Below are 20,895 nucleotides of genomic sequence, written 5' to 3' on the forward strand. Positions count from 1 at the left end.
AGGAGAACAACATGTATTATCTCTATAATACAGAGTTAATGCCCCTAGTGGACACCAGGAGAACAACATGTATTATCTCTATAATACAGTATTGATGCCCCTAGTGGACACCAGGAGAGCAACATGTATTATCTCTATAATACAGTATTGATGCCCCTAGTGGACAGCAGGAGAACAACATGTATTATCTCTATAATACAGTATTAATGCCCCTAGTGGACACAAGGAGAACAACATGTATTATCTCTATAATACAGTATTGATGCCCCTAGTGGACACCAGGAGAACAACATGTATTATCTCTATAATACAGTATTGATGCCCCTAGTGGACACCAGGAGAACAACATGTATTATCTCTATAATACAGTATTGATGCCCCTAGTGGTTACCAGGAGAACAACATGTATTATCTCTATAATACAGAGTTAACGCCCCTAGTGGACACCAGGAGAACAACATGTATTATCTCTACAATACAGTATTGATGCCCCTAGTGGACACCAGGAGAACAACATGTATTATCTCTATAATACAGTATTAATGCCCCTAGTGGACACAAGGAGAACAACATGTATTATCTCTATAATACAGTATTGATGCCCCTAGTGGACACCAGGAGAACAACATGTATTATCTCTAATAGAGTTAATGCCCCTAGTGGACACCAGGAGAACAACATGTATTATCTCTATAATACAGAGTTAATGCCCCTAGTGGACACCAGGAGAACAACATGTATTATCTCTATAATACAGTATTGATGCCCCTAGTGGACACCAGGAGAGCAACATGTATTATCTCTATAATACAGTATTGATGCCCCTAGTGGACAGCAGGAGAACAACATGTAGAATCTCTATAATACAGTATTAATGCCCCTAGTGGAAACCAGGAGAACAACATGTATTATCTCTATAATACAGAGTTAATGCCCTAGTGGACACCAGGAGAACAACATGTATTATCTCTATAATACAGTATTAATGCCCCTAGTGGACACCAGGAGAACAACATGTATTATCTCTATAATACAGAGTTAATGCCCCTAGTGGACACCAGGAGAACAACATGTATTATCTCTATAATACAGAGTTAATGCCCTAGTGGACACCAGGAGAACAACATGTATTATCTCTATAATACAGTATTAATGCCCCTAGTGGACAGCAGGAGAACAACATGTAGTATCTCTATAATACAGTATTGATGCCCCTACTGGACACCAGGAGAACAACATGTAGAACATTATGTATTATCTCTATAATACAGAGTTAATGCCCCTAGTGGTCACCAGGAGAACAACATGTAGAACCACATGTATTATCTCTATAATACAGAGTTAATGCCCCTAGTGGACACCAAGAGAACAACATGTAGAACAACATGTATTATCTCTATAATACAGAGTTAATGCCCCTAGTGGTCACCAGGAGAACAACATGTAGAACCACATGTATTATCTCTATAATACAGAGTTAATGCCCCTAGTGGACACCAAGAGAACAACATGTATTATCTCTATAATACAGTATTAATACCCCTAGTGGACACCAGGAGAACAACATGTATTATCTCTATAATATAGAGTTAATGCCCCTAGTGGACACCAGGAGAACAACATGTAGTATCTCTATAATACAGAGTTAATGCCCCTAGCGGACACCAGGAGAACAACATGTAGTATCTCTATAATACAGTATTGATGCCCCTAGTGGACACCAGGAGAACAACATGTAATATCTCTATAATACAGTATTAATGCCCCTTGTGGACACCAGGAGAATAACATGTAGTATCTCTATAATACAGTATTGATGCCCCTAGTGGACACCAGGAGAACAACATGTATTATCTCTATAATACAGTATTAATGCCCCTATTGGACACCAAGAGAATAACATGTATTATCTCTATAATACAGTATTGATGCCCCTAGTGGACACCAGGAGAACAACATGTAGTATCTCTATAATACAGTATTAATGCCCCTAGTGGACACCAGGAGAACAACATGTATTATCTCTATAATATAGAGTTAATGCCTCTAGTGGACACCATGAGAACAACATGTATTATCTCTATAATACAGTATTAATGCCCCTAGTGGACACCATGAGAACAACATGTATTATCTCTATAATACAGCATTAATGCCCCTAATGGACACCAGGAGAACAACATGTATTATCTCTATAATATAGAGTTAATGCCCCTAGCGGACACCAGGAGAACAACATGTATTATCTCTATAATATAGAGTTAATGCCCCTAGTGGACACCAGGAGAACAACATGTATTATCTCTATAATACAGTATTAATGCCCCTAGTGTACACAAGGAGAACAACATGTATTATCTCTATAATACAGTATTAATGCCCCTAGTGGACACAAGGAGAACAACATGTATTATCTCTATAATACAGTATTGATGCCCCTAGTGGACACCAGGAGAACAACATGTATTATCTCTATAATACAGTATTGATGCCCCTAGTGGACACCAGGAGAACAACATGTATTATCTCTATAATACAGTATTGATGCCCCTAGTGGTTACCAGGAGAACAACATGTATTATCTCTATAATACAGAGTTAACGCCCCTAGTGGACACCAGGAGAACAACATGTATTATCTCTACAATACAGTATTGATGCCCCTAGTGGACACCAGGAGAACAACATGTATTATCTCTATAATACAGTATTAATGCCCCTAGTGGACACAAGGAGAACAACATGTATTATCTCTATAATACAGTATTGATGCCCCTAGTGGACACCAGGAGAACAACATGTATTATCTCTAATACAGAGTTAATGCCCCTAGTGGACACCAGGAGAACAACATGTATTATCTCTATAATACAGAGTTAATGCCCCTAGTGGACACCAGGAGAACAACATGTATTATCTCTATAATACAGTATTGATGCCCCTAGTGGACACCAGGAGAGCAACATGTATTATCTCTATAATACAGTATTGATGCCCCTAGTGGACAGCAGGAGAACAACATGTATTATCTCTATAATACAGTATTAATGCCCCTAGTGGACACAAGGAGAACAACATGTATTATCTCTATAATACAGTATTGATGCCCCTAGTGGACACCAGGAGAACAACATGTATTATCTCTATAATACAGTATTGATGCCCCTAGTGGACACCAGGAGAACAACATGTATTATCTCTATAATACAGTATTGATGCCCCTAGTGGTTACCAGGAGAACAACATGTATTATCTCTATAATACAGAGTTAACGCCCCTAGTGGACACCAGGAGAACAACATGTATTATCTCTACAATACAGTATTGATGCCCCTAGTGGACACCAGGAGAACAACATGTATTATCTCTATAATACAGTATTAATGCCCCTAGTGGACACAAGGAGAACAACATGTATTATCTCTATAATACAGTATTGATGCCCCTAGTGGACACCAGGAGAACAACATGTATTATCTCTAATAGAGTTAATGCCCCTAGTGGACACCAGGAGAACAACATGTATTATCTCTATAATACAGAGTTAATGCCCCTAGTGGACACCAGGAGAACAACATGTATTATCTCTATAATACAGTATTGATGCCCCTAGTGGACACCAGGAGAGCAACATGTATTATCTCTATAATACAGTATTGATGCCCCTAGTGGACAGCAGGAGAACAACATGTAGAATCTCTATAATACAGTATTAATGCCCCTAGTGGAAACCAGGAGAACAACATGTATTATCTCTATAATACAGAGTTAATGCCCTAGTGGACACCAGGAGAACAACATGTATTATCTCTATAATACAGTATTAATGCCCCTAGTGGACACCAGGAGAACAACATGTATTATCTCTATAATACAGAGTTAATGCCCCTAGTGGACACCAGGAGAACAACATGTATTATCTCTATAATACAGAGTTAATGCCCTAGTGGACACCAGGAGAACAACATGTATTATCTCTATAATACAGTATTAATGCCCCTAGTGGACAGCAGGAGAACAACATGTAGTATCTCTATAATACAGTATTGATGCCCCTACTGGACACCAGGAGAACAACATGTAGAACATTATGTATTATCTCTATAATACAGAGTTAATGCCCCTAGTGGTCACCAGGAGAACAACATGTAGAACCACATGTATTATCTCTATAATACAGAGTTAATGCCCCTAGTGGACACCAAGAGAACAACATGTAGAACAACATGTATTATCTCTATAATACAGAGTTAATGCCCCTAGTGGTCACCAGGAGAACAACATGTAGAACCACATGTATTATCTCTATAATACAGAGTTAATGCCCCTAGTGGACACCAAGAGAACAACATGTATTATCTCTATAATACAGTATTAATACCCCTAGTGGACACCAGGAGAACAACATGTATTATCTCTATAATATAGAGTTAATGCCCCTAGTGGACACCAGGAGAACAACATGTAGTATCTCTATAATACAGAGTTAATGCCCCTAGCGGACACCAGGAGAACAACATGTAGTATCTCTATAATACAGTATTGATGCCCCTAGTGGACACCAGGAGAACAACATGTAATATCTCTATAATACAGTATTAATGCCCCTTGTGGACACCAGGAGAATAACATGTAGTATCTCTATAATACAGTATTGATGCCCCTAGTGGACACCAGGAGAACAACATGTATTATCTCTATAATACAGTATTAATGCCCCTATTGGACACCAAGAGAATAACATGTATTATCTCTATAATACAGTATTGATGCCCCTAGTGGACACCAGGAGAACAACATGTAGTATCTCTATAATACAGTATTAATGCCCCTAGTGGACACCAGGAGAACAACATGTATTATCTCTATAATATAGAGTTAATGCCTCTAGTGGACACCATGAGAACAACATGTATTATCTCTATAATACAGTATTAATGCCCCTAGTGGACACCATGAGAACAACATGTATTATCTCTATAATACAGCATTAATGCCCCTAATGGACACCAGGAGAACAACATGTATTATCTCTATAATATAGAGTTAATGCCCCTAGCGGACACCAGGAGAACAACATGTATTATCTCTATAATATAGAGTTAATGCCCCTAGTGGACACCAGGAGAACAACATGTATTATCTCTATAATATAGAGTTACTGCCCCTAGTGGACACCAGGAGAACAACATGTATTATCTCTATAATATAGAGTTAATGCCCCTAATGGACACCAGGAGAACAACATGTATTATCTCTATAATACAGTATTGATGCCCCTAGTGGACACCAGGAGAACAACATGTATTATCTCTATAATATAGAGTTAATGCCCCTAGTGGACACCAGGAGAACAACATGTATTATCTCTATAATATAGAGTTAATGCCCCTAGTGGACACCAGGAGAATAACATGTATTATCTCTATAATATAGAGTTAATGCCCCTAGTGGACACCAGGAGAACAACATGTATTATCTCTATAATACAGAGTGAATGCCCCTAGTGGACACCAGGAGAACAACATGTATTATCTCTATAATATAGAGTGAATGCCCCTAGTGGACACCAGGAGAACAACATGTATTATCTCTATAATATAGAGTTAATGCTCCTAGTGGACACCAGGAGAACAACATGTATTATCTCTATAATACAGTATTGATGCCCCTAGTGGACACCAGGAGAACATATATTATCTCTATAATACAGTATTAATGCCCCTAGTGGACACCAGGAGAACAACATGTATTATCTCTATAATACAGTATTGATGCCCCTAGTGGACACCAGGAGAACATATATTATCTCTATAATACAGTATTAATGCCCCTAGTGGACACCAGGAGAACAACATGTATTATCTCTATAATACGGTATTGATGCCCCTAGTGGACACCAGGAGAACAACATGTATTATCTCTATAATACAGTGTTAATGCCCCTAGTGGACACAAGGAGAACAACATGTATTATCTCTATAATACAGTATTAATGCCCCTAGTGGACACCAGGAGAACAACATGTATTATCTCTATAATACAGTATTAATGCCCCTAGTGGACACCAGGAGAACAACATGTATTATCTCTATAATACAGTATTCATGCCCCTAGTGGACACCAGGAGAACATATATTATCTCTATAATACAGTATTAATGCCCCTAGTGGACACCAGGAGAACAACATGTATTATCTCTATAATATAGAGTTAATGCTCCTAGTGGACACCAGGAGAACAACATGTATTATCTCTATAATACAGTATTGATGCCCCTAGTGGACACCAGGAGAACATATATTATCTCTATAATACAGTATTAATGCCCCTAGTGGACACCAGGAGAACAACATGTATTATCTCTATAATACAGTATTGATGCCCCTAGTGGACACCAGGAGAACATATATTATCTCTATAATACAGTATTAATGCCCCTAGTGGACACCAGGAGAACAACATGTATTATCTCTATAATACGGTATTGATGCCCCTAGTGGACACCAGGAGAACAACATGTATTATCTCTATAATACAGTGTTAATGCCCCTAGTGGACACAAGGAGAACAACATGTATTATCTCTATAATACAGTATTAATGCCCCTAGTGGACACCAGGAGAACAACATGTATTATCTCTATAATACAGTATTAATGCCCCTAGTGGACACCAGGAGAACAACATGTATTATCTCTATAATACAGTATTCATGCCCCTAGTGGACACCAGGAGAACATATATTATCTCTATAATACAGTATTAATGCCCCTAGTGGACACCAGGAGAACAACATGTATTATCTCTATAATATAGAGTTAATGCCCCTAGTGGACACCAGGAGAACAACATGTATTATCTCTATAATACAGTATTGATGCCCCTAGTGGACACCAGGAGAACATATATTATCTCTATAATACAGTATTAATTCCCCCAGTGGACACCAGGAGAACAACATGTATTATCTCTATAATACAGTATTGATGCCCCTAGTGGACACCAGGAGAGCAACATGTATTATCTCTATAATACAGTATTGATGCCCCTAGTGGACAGCAGGAGAACAACATGTATTATCTCTATAATACAGTATTAATGCCCCTAGTGGACACAAGGAGAACAACATGTATTATCTCTATAATACAGTATTAATGCCCCTAGTGGACACAAGGAGAACAACATGTATTATCTCTATAATACAGTATTGATGCCCCTAGTGGACACCAGGAGAACAACATGTATTATCTCTATAATACAGTATTGATGCCCCTAGTGGACACCAGGAGAACAACATGTATTATCTCTATAATACAGTATTGATGCCCCTAGTGGTTACCAGGAGAACAACATGTATTATCTCTATAATACAGAGTTAACGCCCCTAGTGGACACCAGGAGAACAACATGTATTATCTCTACAATACAGTATTGATGCCCCTAGTGGACACCAGGAGAACAACATGTATTATCTCTATAATACAGTATTAATGCCCCTAGTGGACACAAGGAGAACAACATGTATTATCTCTATAATACAGTATTGATGCCCCTAGTGGACACCAGGAGAACAACATGTATTATCTCTAATAGAGTTAATGCCCCTAGTGGACACCAGGAGAACAACATGTATTATCTCTATAATACAGAGTTAATGCCCCTAGTGGACACCAGGAGAACAACATGTATTATCTCTATAATACAGTATTGATGCCCCTAGTGGACAGCAGGAGAACAACATGTATTATCTCTATAATACAGTATTGATGCCCCTAGTGGACAGCAGGAGAACAACATGTAGAATCTCTATAATACAGTATTAATGCCCCTAGTGGAAACCAGGAGAACAACATGTATTATCTCTATAATACAGAGTTAATGCCCTAGTGGACACCAGGAGAACAACATGTATTATCTCTATAATATAGAGTTAATGCCCTAGTGGACACCAGGAGAACAACATGTATTATCTCTATAATATAGAGTTAATGCCCCTAGTGGACACCAGGAGAATAACATGTATTATCTCTATAATAGAGTATTAATGCCCCTAGTGGACACCAGGAGAACAACATGTATTATCTCTATAATATAGAGTTGATGCCCCTAGTGGACACCAGGAGAACAACATGTATTATCTCTATAATATAGGGTGAATGCCCCTAGTGGACACCAGGAGAACAACATGTATTATCTCTATAATATAGGGTGAATGCCCCTAGTGGACACCAGGAGAACAACATGTATTATCTCTATAATATAGAGTTAATGCCCCTAGTGGACACCAGGAGAACAACATGTATTATCTCTATAATACAGTATTGATGCCCCTAGTGGACACCAGGAGAACAACATGTATTATCTCTATAATACAGAGTTAACGCCCCTAGTGGACACCAGGAGAACAACATGTATTATCTCTATAATACAGTATTGATGCCCCTAGTGGACACCAGGAGAATAACATGTGTTATCTCTATAATACAGTATTGATGCCCCTAGTGGACACCAGGAGAACAACATGTATTATCTCTATAATACAGAGTTAACGCCCCTAGTGGACACCAGGAGAACAACATGTATTATCTCTATAATACAGAGTTAATGCCCCTAGTGGACACCAGGAGAACAACATGTATTATCTCTATAATACAGTATTGATGCCCCTAGTGGACACCAGGAGAATAACATGTATTATCTCTATAATACAGTATTAATGCCCCTAGCGGACACCAGGAGAACAACATGTATTATCTCTATAATACAGTATTGATGCCCCTAGTGGACACCAGGAGAACAACATGTATTATCTCTATAATACAGTATTGATGCCCCTAGTGGACACCAGGAGAATAACATGTATTATCTCTATAATACAGTATTAATGCCCCTAGCGGACACCAGGAGAACAACATGTATTATCTCTAATACAGAGTTAATGCCCCTAGTGGACACCAGGAGAACAACATGTATTATCTCTATAATACAGAGTTAATGCCCCTAGTGGACACCAGGAGAACAACATGTATTATCTCTATAATACAGTATTGATGCCCCTAGTGGACACCAGGAGAGCAACATGTATTATCTCTATAATACAGTATTGATGCCCCTAGTGGACACCAGGAGAACAACATGTAGAATCTCTATAATACAGTATTGATGCCCCTAGTGGACAGCAGGAGAACAACATGTAGAATCTCTATAATACAGTATTAATGCCCCTAGTGGAAACCAGGAGAACAACATGTATTATCTCTATAATACAGAGTTAATGCCCCTAGTGGACACCAGGAGAACAACATGTATTATCTCTATAATACAGTATTAATGCCCCTAGTGGACACCAGGAGAACAACATGTATTATCTCTATAATACAGAGTTAATGCCCCTAGTGGACACCAGGAGAACAACATGTATTATCTCTATAATACAGAGTTAATGCCCTAGTGGACACCAGGAGAACAACATGTATTATCTCTATAATACAGTATTAATGCCCCTAGTGGACAGCAGGAGAACAACATGTAGTATCTCTATAATACAGTATTGATGCCCCTAGTGGTCACCAGGAGAACAACATGTAGAACAACATGTATTATCTCTATAATACAGAGTTAATGCCCCTAGTGGTCACCAGGAGAACAACATGTAGAACCACATGTATTATCTCTATAATACAGAGTTAATGCCCCTAGTGGACACCAAGAGAACAACATGTATTATCTCTATAATACAGTATTAATACCCCTAGTGGACACCAGGAGAACAACATGTATTATCTCTATAATATAGAGTTAATGCCCCTAGTGGACACCAGGAGAACAACATGTAGTATCTCTATAATACAGAGTTAATGCCCCTAGCGGACACCAGGAGAACAACATGTAGTATCTCTATAATACAGTATTGATGCCCCTAGTGGACACCAGGAGAACAACATGTATTATCTCTATAATACAGTATTAATGCCCCTTGTGGACACCAGGAGAATAACATGTAGTATCTCTATAATACAGTATTGATGCCCCTAGTGGACACCAGGAGAACAACATGTATTATCTCTATAATACAGTATTAATGCCCCTAGTGGACACCAAGAGAATAACATGTATTATCTCTATAATACAGTATTGATGCCCCTAGTGGACACCAGGAGAACAACATGTATTATCTCTATAATACAGTATTAATGCCCCTAGTGGACACCAGGAGAACAACATGTATTATCTCTATAATATAGAGTTAATGCCTCTAGTGGACACCATGAGAACAACATGTATTATCTCTATAATACAGTATTAATGCCCCTAGTGGACACCATGAGAACAACATGTATTATCTCTATAATACAGCATTAATGCCCCTAATGGACACCAGGAGAACAACATGTATTATCTCTATAATATAGAGTTAATGCCCCTAGCGGACACCAGGAGAACAACATGTATTATCTCTATAATATAGAGTTAATGCCCCTAGCGGACACCAGGAGAACAACATGTATTATCTCTATAATATAGAGTTAATGCCCCTAGTGGACACCAGGAGAACAACATGTATTATCTCTATAATATAGAGTTACTGCCCCTAGTGGACACCAGGAGAACAACATGTATTATCTCTATAATATAGAGTTAATGCCCCTAATGGACACCAGGAGAACAACATGTATTATCTCTATAATACAGTATTGATGCCCCTAGTGGACACCAGGAGAACAACATGTATTATCTCTATAATATAGAGTTAATGCCCCTAGTGGACACCAGGAGAACAACATGTATTATCTCTATAATATAGAGTTAATGCCCCTAGTGGACACCAGGAGAATAACATGTATTATCTCTATAATATAGAGTTAATGCCCCTAGTGGACACCAGGAGAACAACATGTATTATCTCTATAATACAGAGTGAATGCCCCTAGTGGACACCAGGAGAACAACATGTATTATCTCTATAATATAGAGTGAATGCCCCTAGTGGACACCAGGAGAACAACATGTATTAGCTCTATAATATAGAGTTAATGCTCCTAGTGGACACCAGGAGAACAACATGTATTATCTCTATAATACAGTATTGATGCCCCTATTGGACACCAGGAGAACATATATTATCTCTATAATACAGTATTAATGCCCCTAGTGGACACCAGGAGAACAACATGTATTATCTCTATAATACAGTATTGATGCCCCTAGTGGACACCAGGAGAACATATATTATCTCTATAATACAGTATTAATGCCCCTAGTGGACACCAGGAGAACAACATGTATTATCTCTATAATACGGTATTGATGCCCCTAGTGGACACCAGGAGAACAACATGTATTATCTCTATAATACAGTATTGATGCCCCTAGTGGACACCAGGAGAACAACATGTATTATCTCTATAATACAGTGTTAATGCCCCTAGTGGACACAAGGAGAACAACATGTATTATCTCTATAATACAGTATTAATGCCCCTAGTGGACACCAGGAGAACAACATGTATTATCTCTATAATACAGTATTAATGCCCCTAGTGGACACCAGGAGAACAACATGTATTATCTCTATAATACAGTATTCATGCCCCTAGTGGACACCAGGAGAACATATATTATCTCTATAATACAGTATTAATGCCCCTAGTGGACACCAGGAGAACAACATGTATTATCTCTATAATATAGAGTTAATGCCCCTAGTGGACACTAGGAGAACAACATGTATTATCTCTATAATACAGTATTGATGCCCCTAGTGGACACCAGGAGAACATATATTATCTCTATAATACAGTATTAATTCCCCCAGTGGACACCAGGAGAACAACATGTATTATCTCTATAATATAGAGTTAATGCCCCTAGTGGACACCAGGAGAATAACATGTATTATCTCTATAATATAGAGTTAATGCCCCTAGTGGACACCAGGAGAATAACATGTATTATCTCTATAATAGAGTATTAATGCCCCTAGTGGACACCAGGAGAACAACATGTATTATCTCTATAATATAGAGTTAATGCCCCTAGTGGACACCAGGAGAACAACATGTATTATCTCTATAATATAGAGTGAATGCCCCTAGTGGACACCAGGAGAACAACATGTATTATCTCTATAATATAGAGTTAATGCCCCTAGTGGACACCAGGAGAACAACATGTATTATCTCTATAATACAGTATTGATGCCCCTAGTGGACACCAGGAGAACAACATGTATTATCTCTATAATACAGAGTTAACGCCCCTAGTGGACACCAGGAGAACATGTATTATCTCTATAATACAGTATTGATGCCCCTAGTGGACACCAGGAGAACAACATGTATTATCTCTATAATACAGTATTGATGCCCCTAGTGGACACCAGGAGAATAACATGTGTTATCTCTATAATACAGTATTGATGCCCCTAGTGGACACCAGGAGAACAACATGTATTATCTCTATAATACAGAGTTAACGCCCCTAGTGGACACCAGGAGAACAACATGTATTATCTCTATAATACAGAGTTAATGCCCCTAGTGGACACCAGGAGAACAACATGTATTATCTCTATAATACAGAGTTAATGCCCCTAGTGGACACCAGGAGAATAACATGTATTATCTCTATAATACAGTATTAATGCCCCTAGCGGACACCAGGAGAACAACATGTATTATCTCTATAATACAGTATTGATGCCCCTAGTGGACACCAGGAGAACAACATGTATTATCTCTATAATACAGTATTGATGCCCCTAGTGGACACCAGGAGAATAACATGTATTATCTCTATAATACAGTATTAATGCCCCTAGCGGACACCAGGAGAACAACATGTATTATCTCTATAATACAGTATTAATGCCCCTAGCGGACACCAGGAGAACAACATGTATTATCTCCATATTACATCCTAAGATCCTGACCTTGTGTCCGGAGGAGAACACCTGGATTAGATCCTGGTTCCTCTGAATGTCTACCCTTTGGGTTTCTTTGAAGCTGCCTTGTTGATTGTTGTAACATTTTAATGTTGATGCTTTTCTAATGTTCACAGACAAAAGCAAAGATGCGTCGTACCTCGGTAAGATCCTGGAGGGATTCACTCTGGCCCAAAACCCAGCTGAGGACCACCCGGTGAGCGTCTCGTGAAGCCTGAAGACGAGTCTCCGTCTGAACCTGAACCATCTTCACTGATCTGATCTTCTGTCCGTCTGCAGATCTTCCCTCCCCCCTCTCTGCCCAGAGACTACCGTCCCGTCCACCGTTTTCGTCCGACCCTCGATGCTTCGGCCCTTTCCGGGGTCAGTCCTGCGCTGGCTGAAGCTCTGAGGGTCTCCAAGGGCCACATGGTCCCGGAGGAGCCCGAGCACGGAGGACGCCACCAGCTGGACTCTGGACAGAGGAGGACGCTGCTGGGAGAAGACGCCCTGCAAGGTAAAGATTCCATCCTCAAGCGTTTACGGTCCAGGAGGTCAAAGGTCATCTGATCCTAATACACACCCTAGTCGACCCGTCCTTGAGCAAGACACTCAACCCTGCATTGTTCCCTGTAGCTGTTCTACAGTGTATGAATGTAACATGATTGTAAGTCTCTTTGGATAAAAGCGTCAGCTAAATGACATGAAATGTAATGTAATGTAATGTAATGTAATGAAATGTAATGTAATGTAATGTAATGTAATGTAATGTAATGAAATGATCCTGACTGATCTGAAGGAAGATCTCTCAGAACAACTCTAGAGTAACTCTAACTGTCTACTAAACGACCGCTGAGGTCCAAGGTCATCCTTCACGTGTGCTCCAACTGAGCATGTCTTACCTTCCTCTCTGGTTTGATCCTCTGTCCTATGTCTTATGTCCTCGTGTCTTCTGTCCTCATGTCCTTGTGTCCTCTGTCTTCTGTCGTCATGTCCTCTGTCCTCATGTCTTCTGTCCTCATGTCTTCTGTCCTTGTGTCTTCTGTCCTCATGTCCTTGTGTCCTCTGTCTTCTGTCGTCATGTCCTCTGTCCTCATGTCTTCTGTCCTTGTGTCTTCTGTCCTCATGTCCTTGTGTCCTCTGTCTTCTGTCGTCATGTCCTCTGTCCTCATGTCTTCTGTCCTCATGTCTTCTGTCCTTGTGTCTTCTGTCCTCATGTCCTTGTGTCCTCTGTCTTCTGTCGTCATGTCCTCTGTCCTCATGTCTTCTGTCCTTGTGTCTTCTGTCCTCATGTCCTTGTGTCCTCTGTCTTCTGTCGTCATGTCCTCTGTCCTCATGTCTTCTGTCCTTGTGTCTTCTGTCCTCATGTCCTTGTGTCCTCTGTCTTCTGTCGTCATGTCCTCTGTCCTCATGTCTTCTGTCCTCATGTCTTCTGTCCTTGTGTCTTCTGTCCTCATGTCCTTGTGTCCTCTGTCTTCTGTCGTCATGTCCTCTGTCCTCATGTCTTCTGTCCTTGTGTCTTCTGTCCTCATGTCCTTGTGTCCTCTGTCTTCTGTCGTCATGTCCTCTGTCCTCATGTCTTCTGTCCTCATGTCTTCTGTCCTCATGTCCTTGTGTCCTCTGTCTTCTGTCGTCATGTCCTCTGTCCTCATGTCTTCTGTCCTCATGTCTTCTGTCCTTGTGTCTTCTGTCCTCATGTCCTTGTGTCCTCTGTCTTCTGTCGTCATGTCCTCTGTCCTCATGTCTTCTGTCCTCATGTCTTCTGTCCTTGTGTCTTCTGTCCTCATGTCCTTGTGTCCTCTGTCTTCTGTCGTCATGTCCTCTGTCCTCATGTCTTCTGTCCTCATGTCTTCTGTCCTTGTGTCTTCTGTCCTCATGTCCTTGTGTCCTCTGTCTTCTGTCGTCATGTCCTCTGTCCTCATGTCTTCTGTCCTTGTGTCTTCTGTCCTCATGTCCTTGTGTCCTCTGTCTTCTGTCGTCATGTCCTCTGTCCTCATGTCTTCTGTCCTTGTGTCTTCTGTCCTTGTGTCCTCTGTCTTCTGTCGTCATGTCTTCTGTCCTCATGTCTTCTGTCCTTGTGTCTTCTGTCCTCATGTCCTTGTGTCCTCTGTCTTCTGTCCTCATGTCTTCTGTCCTCATGTCTTCTGTCCTTGTGTCTTCTGTCCTCATGTCCTTGTGTCCTCTGTCTTCTGTCGTCATGTCCTCTGTCCTCATGTCTTCTGTCCTCATGTCTTCTGTCCTTGTGTCTTCTGTCCTCATGTCCTTGTGTCCTCTGTCTTCTGTCGTCATGTCCTCTGTCCTCATTTCTTCTGTCCTCATGTCTTCTGTCCTTGTGTCTTCTATCCTTGTGTCCTCTGTCTTCTGTCGTCATGTCCTCTGTCCTCATTTCTTCTGTCCTCGTGTCCTCTGTCCTCATGTCTTCTGTCTTTGGTCCTCATGTCCTTGTGTCTTCTGTCCTCATGTCCTTCTGTCCTCTTGTCTTCTGTCCTTGTGTCTTCTGTCCTCATGTCCTTCTGTCCTCTTGTCTTCTGTCCTCATGTCTTCTGTCCTCATGTCCTTGTGTCTTCTGTCCTCATGTCCTTCTGTCCTCTTGTTTTCTGTCCTCGTGTCTTCTGTCCTCATGTCCTTGTGTCTTCTGTCCTCATGTCCTTCTGTCCTCTTGTCTTCTGTCCTCGTGTCTTCTGTCCTCGTGTCTTCTGTCCTCGTGTCTTCTGTCCACATGTTTTCTGTCCTCGTGTCTTCTGTCCTTGTGTCTTCTGTCCTCATGTCCTTGTGTCTTCTGTCCTCATGTCCTTCTGTCCTCTTGTTTTCTGTCCTCGTGTCTTCTGTCCTCATGTCCTTGTGTCTTCTGTCCTCATGTCCTTGTGTCTTCTGTCCTCATGTCCTTCTGTCCTCTTGTTTTCTGTCCTCGTGTCTTCTGTCCACATGTTTTCTGTCCTCTTGTCTTCTGTCCTTGTGTCTTCTGTCCTCATGTCCTTGTGTCTTCTGTCCTCATGTCCTTCTGTCCTCTTGTTTTCTGTCCTCGTGTCTTCTGTCCACATGTTTTCTGTCCTCTTGTCTTCTGTCCTTGTGTCTTCTGTCCTCATGTCCTTGTGTCTTCTGTCCTCATGTCCTCGTGTCTTCTGTCCTTATGTCCTTCTGTCCTTATGTCCTTCTGTCCTCTTGTCTTCTGTCCTCGTGTCTTCTGTCCTCATGTCCTTGTGTCTTCTGTCCTCATGTCCTTCTGTCCTCTTGTTTTCTGTCCTCGTGTCTTCTGTCCTCATGTTTTCTGTCCTCTTGTCTTCTGTCCTCGTGTCTTATGTCCTCATGTCCTTGTGTCTTCTGTCCTCATGTCCTTCTGTCCTCGTGTCTTCTGTCCTCATGTCCTTGTGTCTTCTGTCCTCATGTCCTTCTGTCCTCTTGTTTTCTGTCCTTGTGTCTTCTGTCCTCATGTCCTTGTGTCTTCTGTCCTCATGTCCTTCTGTCCTCTTGTTTTCTGTCCTCATGTCCTTCTGTCCTCTTGTTTTCTGTCCTCGTGTCTTCTGTCCTCATGTTTTCTGTCCTCTTGTCTTCTGTCCTCGTGTCTTATGTCCTCATGTCCTTGTGTCCTCTGTCTTCTGTCGTCATGTCCTCTGTCCTCATGTCTTCTGTCCTCATGTCTTCTGTCCTTGTGTCTTCTGTCCTCATGTCCTTGTGTCCTCTGTCTTCTGTCGTCATGTCCTCTGTCCTCATGTCTTCTGTCCTCATGTCTTCTGTCCTTGTGTCTTCTGTCCTCATGTCCTTGTGTCCTCTGTCCTCATTTCTTCTGTCCTCATGTCTTCTGTCCTTGTGTCTTCTATCCTTTTGTCCTCTTGTTTTCTGTCCTCATGTCCTTCTGTCCTCTTGTCTTCTGTCCTTGTGTCTTCTGTCCTTGTGTCTTCTGTCTTTGGTCCTTGTGTTTTCTCTCCTTGTGTCCTCATTTCTTCTGTCGTCATGTTTTCTGTCCTCTTGTCTTCTGTCCTTGTGTCTTCTGTCCTCATGTCCTTGTGTCTTCTGTCCTCATGTCCTTGTGTCTTCTGTCCTCATGTCCTTCTGTCCTCTTGTTTTCTGTCCTCGTGTCTTCTGTCCTCATGTCCTTGTGTCTTCTGTCCTCATGTCCTTGTGTCCTCTTGTCTTCTGTCCTTGTGTCTTCTGTCCTCATGTCTTCTGTCCTCATGTCCTTGTGTCTTCTGTCTTTGGTCCTTGTGTTTTCTCTCCTTGTGTCCTCATTTCTTCTGTCCTCATGTTTTCTGTCCTCATGTCCTCTGTCCTTGTGTCCTCTGGTCTTCTGTCCTCGTTTCTTCGTCCGTCACACATGACATGACACCTGAAGGGTTTTTCAAATGAAGCCCAAACGAGGCCTCCAGATCAGCCACCAGTTTGTACGATATCAGTGCTGATCAATGTTTAATCAATAGATGTGTCTTCATGCTGATTCCTGATCAGGTCCCAGTTCAGTCATGGAGCTGCTGAAGCCTGAGGACAGACAGCGACTCCTCAGCATGCGCAGCTCTTCTAACACGTCCTCCACCAAAACCTCCCAGGATGCCATGCCGTTGTGGGCAGGGCCTCCGGCGGAGGGAGGCGCGGCCTCCGAAGACCTCCGGCAGCAGCAAGAGGCTCTGACGGTGTGGACAGGAGTCCAGACCTCCTCTCAGACCTTTAGACCGTTTGAGCAGAACCCCAGCAAACAAGCCCGCTACGAGCTGTACCTGAACCGCCTGAAACAGGGAGACAGAGGTGCATGTCCCATTATGCACTGCAGCAGACACATTGTCCATGCTTCACACACTGAGAACGTGTGGGAAGAATAAAAGATAAAGTTGAAACCGAGCAGGTCCGATGAGGTCCAAACCTGGTCTCTGTGTCTCAGGTGGTCTGGAGCAGAGTCTGGACCCGGGGATGACGGAGTGGGAGCGCAGCAGGGAGAGGGACGAGTTCGTCAGGGCCTCCATCCTCTACAGACCCTCCTCCTCCACCCTCACCTCCCGCTTCACCAGAGCCCAGGGCCAGGAGGCCGAGGCCGGCCTGGAGGCCAGCCGGGACCAGGAGGTGTGTGTGTGTGTGTGTGTGTCTGGTTGTAAACGTGTGTGTGTGTCTGGTTGTAAACATGTGTGTCTGGTTGTAAACATGTGTGTGTGGTTGTAAACGTGTGTGTGTGTGTGGTTGTAAACATGTGTGTGTGGTTGTAAACATGTGTGTCTGGTTGTAAACATGTGTGTGGTTGTAAACATGTGTGTGTGGTTGTAAACATATGTGTGTGGTTGTAAACATGTGTGTCTGGTTGTAAACATGTGTGTGTGGTTGTAAACATGTGTGTGTGGTTGTAAACATGTTTGTGTGGTTGTAAACGTGTGTGTGTGGTTGTAAACATGTGTGTCTGGTTGTAAACATGTGTGTCTGGTCGTAAACATGTGTGTCTGGTTGTAAACATGTGTGTGTGGTTGTAAACATGTGTGTGTGGTTGTAAACATGTGTGTCTGGTTGTAAACATGTGCGTGTGGTTGTAAACATGTGTGTGTGGTTGTAAACATGTGTGTGTGGTTGTAAACATGTGTGTGTGGTTGTAAACATGTGTGTGTGGTTGTAAACATGTGTGTCTGGTTGTAAACATGTGCGTGTGGTTGTAAACATGTGTGTGTGGTTGTAAACATGTGTGTCTGGTTGTAAACGTGTGTGTGGTTGTAAACTTGTGTGTCTGGTTGTAAACTTGTGTGTCTGGTTGTAAACATGTGTGTGTGGTTGTAAACATGTGTGTGTGGTTGTAAACATGTGTGTGTGGTTGTAAACATGTGTGTCTGGTTGTAAACATGTGTGTGTGGTTGTAAACTTGTGTGTGTGGTTGTAAACATGTGTGTGTGGTTGTAAACATGTGTGTCTGGTTGTAAACATGTGTGTGTGGTTGTAAACATGTGTGTGTGGTTGTAAACATGTGTGTGGTTGTAAACATGTGTGTCTGGTTGTAAACGTGTGTGTCTGGTTGTAAACGTGTGTGTCTGGTTGTAAACATGTGTGTGTGTGTGGTTGTAAACGTGTGTGTGGTTGTAAACATGTGTGTCTGGTTGTAAACATGTGTGTCTGGTTGTAAACATGTGTGTCTAGTTGTAAACATGTGTGTGTGTGTGTGTGTGTGGTTGTAAACGTGTGTGTGGTTGTAAACATGTGTGTGTGGTTGTAAACATGTGTGTGTGGTTGTAAACGTGTGTGTGGTTGTAAACACGTGTGTGTGGTTGTAAACATGTGTGTCTAGTTGTAAACATGTGTGTGTGGTTGTAAACGTGTGTGTGGTTGTAAACATGTGTGTGTGGTTGTAAACATGTGTGTGTGGTTGTAAACGTGTGTGTGGTTGTAAACATGTGTGTCTGGTTGTAAACATGTGTGTCTAGTTGTAAACATGTGTGTGTGGTTGTAAACGTGTGTGTGGTTGTAAACATGTGTGTGTGGTTGTAAACATGTGTGTCTGGTTGTAAACATGTGTGTCTGGTTGTAAACATGTGTGTGTGTGTGTGGTTGTAAACGTGTGTGTGGTTGTAAACATGTGTGTGTGGTTGTAAACATGTGTGTGTGGTTGTAAATGTGTGTGTCTGGTTGTAAACATGTGTGTCTGGTTGTAAACGTGTGTGTGTGGTTGTAAACATGTGTGTGTGGTTGTAAACATGTGTGTGTGGTTGTAAACATGTGTGTCTGGTTGTAAACGTGTGTGTGTGGTTGTAAACATGTGTGTGTGGTTGTAAACATGTGTGTGTGGTTGTAAACATGTGTGTCTGGTTGTAAACATGTGTGTCTGGTTGTAAACATGTGTGTCTAGTTGTAAACATGTGTGTCTGGTTGTAAACGTGTGTGTCTGGTTGTAAACGTGTGTGTGGTTGTAAACTTGTGTGTCTGGTTGTAAACTTGTGTGTCTGGTTGTAAACATGTGTGTGTGGTTGTAAACATGTGTGTGTGGTTGTAAACATGTGTGTGTGGTTGTAAACATGTGTGTCTGGTTGTAAACATGTGTGTGTGGTTGTAAACTTGTGTGTGTGGTTGTAAACATGTGTGTGTGGTTGTAAACATGTGTGTCTGGTTGTAAACATGTGTGTGTGGTTGTAAACATGTGTGTGTGGTTGTAAACATGTGTGTGGTTGTAAACATGTGTGTCTGGTTGTAAACGTGTGTGTCTGGTTGTAAACGTGTGTGTCTGGTTGTAAACATGTGTGTGTGTGTGGTTGTAAACGTGTGTGTGGTTGTAAACATGTGTGTCTGGTTGTAAACATGTGTGTCTGGTTGTAAACATGTGTGTCTAGTTGTAAACATGTGTGTGTGTGTGTGTGTGTGGTTGTAAACGTGTGTGTGGTTGTAAACATGTGTGTGTGGTTGTAAACATGTGTGTGTGGTTGTAAACGTGTGTGTGGTTGTAAACGTGTGTGTGGTTGTAAACATGTGTGTGTGGTTGTAAACATGTGTGTGTGGTTGTAAACGTGTGTGTGGTTGTAAACATGTGTGTGTGGTTGTAAACGTGTGTCTAGTTGTAAACATGTGTGTGTGGTTGTAAACGTGTGTGTGGTTGTAAACATGTGTGTGTGGTTGTAAACATGTGTGTGTGGTTGTAAACGTGTGTGTGGTTGTAAACATGTGTGTCTGGTTGTAAACATGTGTGTCTAGTTGTAAACATGTGTGTGTGGTTGTAAACGTGTGTGTGGTTGTAAACATGTGTGTGTGGTTGTAAACATGTGTGTGGTTGTAAACATGTGTGTCTGGTTGTAAACATGTGTGTGTGTGTGTGGTTGTAAACGTGTGTGTGGTTGTAAACATGTGTGTGTGGTTGTAAACATGTGTGTGTGGTTGTAAATGTGTGTGTCTGGTTGTAAACATGTGTGTCTGGTTGTAAACGTGTGTGTGTGGTTGTAAACATGTGTGTGTGGTTGTAAACATGTGTGTGTGGTTGTAAACATGTGTGTCTGGTTGTAAACGTGTGTGTGTGGTTGTAAACATG

At 41.4% G+C, this 20,895-nt stretch overlaps 1 protein-coding gene across 3 annotated transcripts in view; it reads left to right on the forward strand.

Moving 5' to 3' along the window:
• Positions 1–20,895, forward strand: part of gpatch1 (G patch domain containing 1) — a 53,850-nt gene that overhangs the window by 25,686 nt on the left and 7,269 nt on the right. For all 3 annotated transcript variants that reach the window (XM_034529529.1, XM_034529530.1, XM_034529532.1), the window contains exons 9-12: positions 13,061–13,140; positions 13,224–13,440; positions 17,367–17,660; positions 17,794–17,972. In XM_034529529.1, coding sequence (XP_034385420.1) covers positions 13,061–13,140; positions 13,224–13,440; positions 17,367–17,660; positions 17,794–17,972 — 770 coding nt within the window. The remainder of the gene's footprint in view (positions 1–13,060; positions 13,141–13,223; positions 13,441–17,366; positions 17,661–17,793; positions 17,973–20,895) is intronic.

The sequence above is a fragment of the Cyclopterus lumpus genome, chromosome 3 (assembly GCF_009769545.1).
Source record: "Cyclopterus lumpus isolate fCycLum1 chromosome 3, fCycLum1.pri, whole genome shotgun sequence".
NCBI lineage: Eukaryota > Metazoa > Chordata > Actinopteri > Perciformes > Cyclopteridae > Cyclopterus > Cyclopterus lumpus.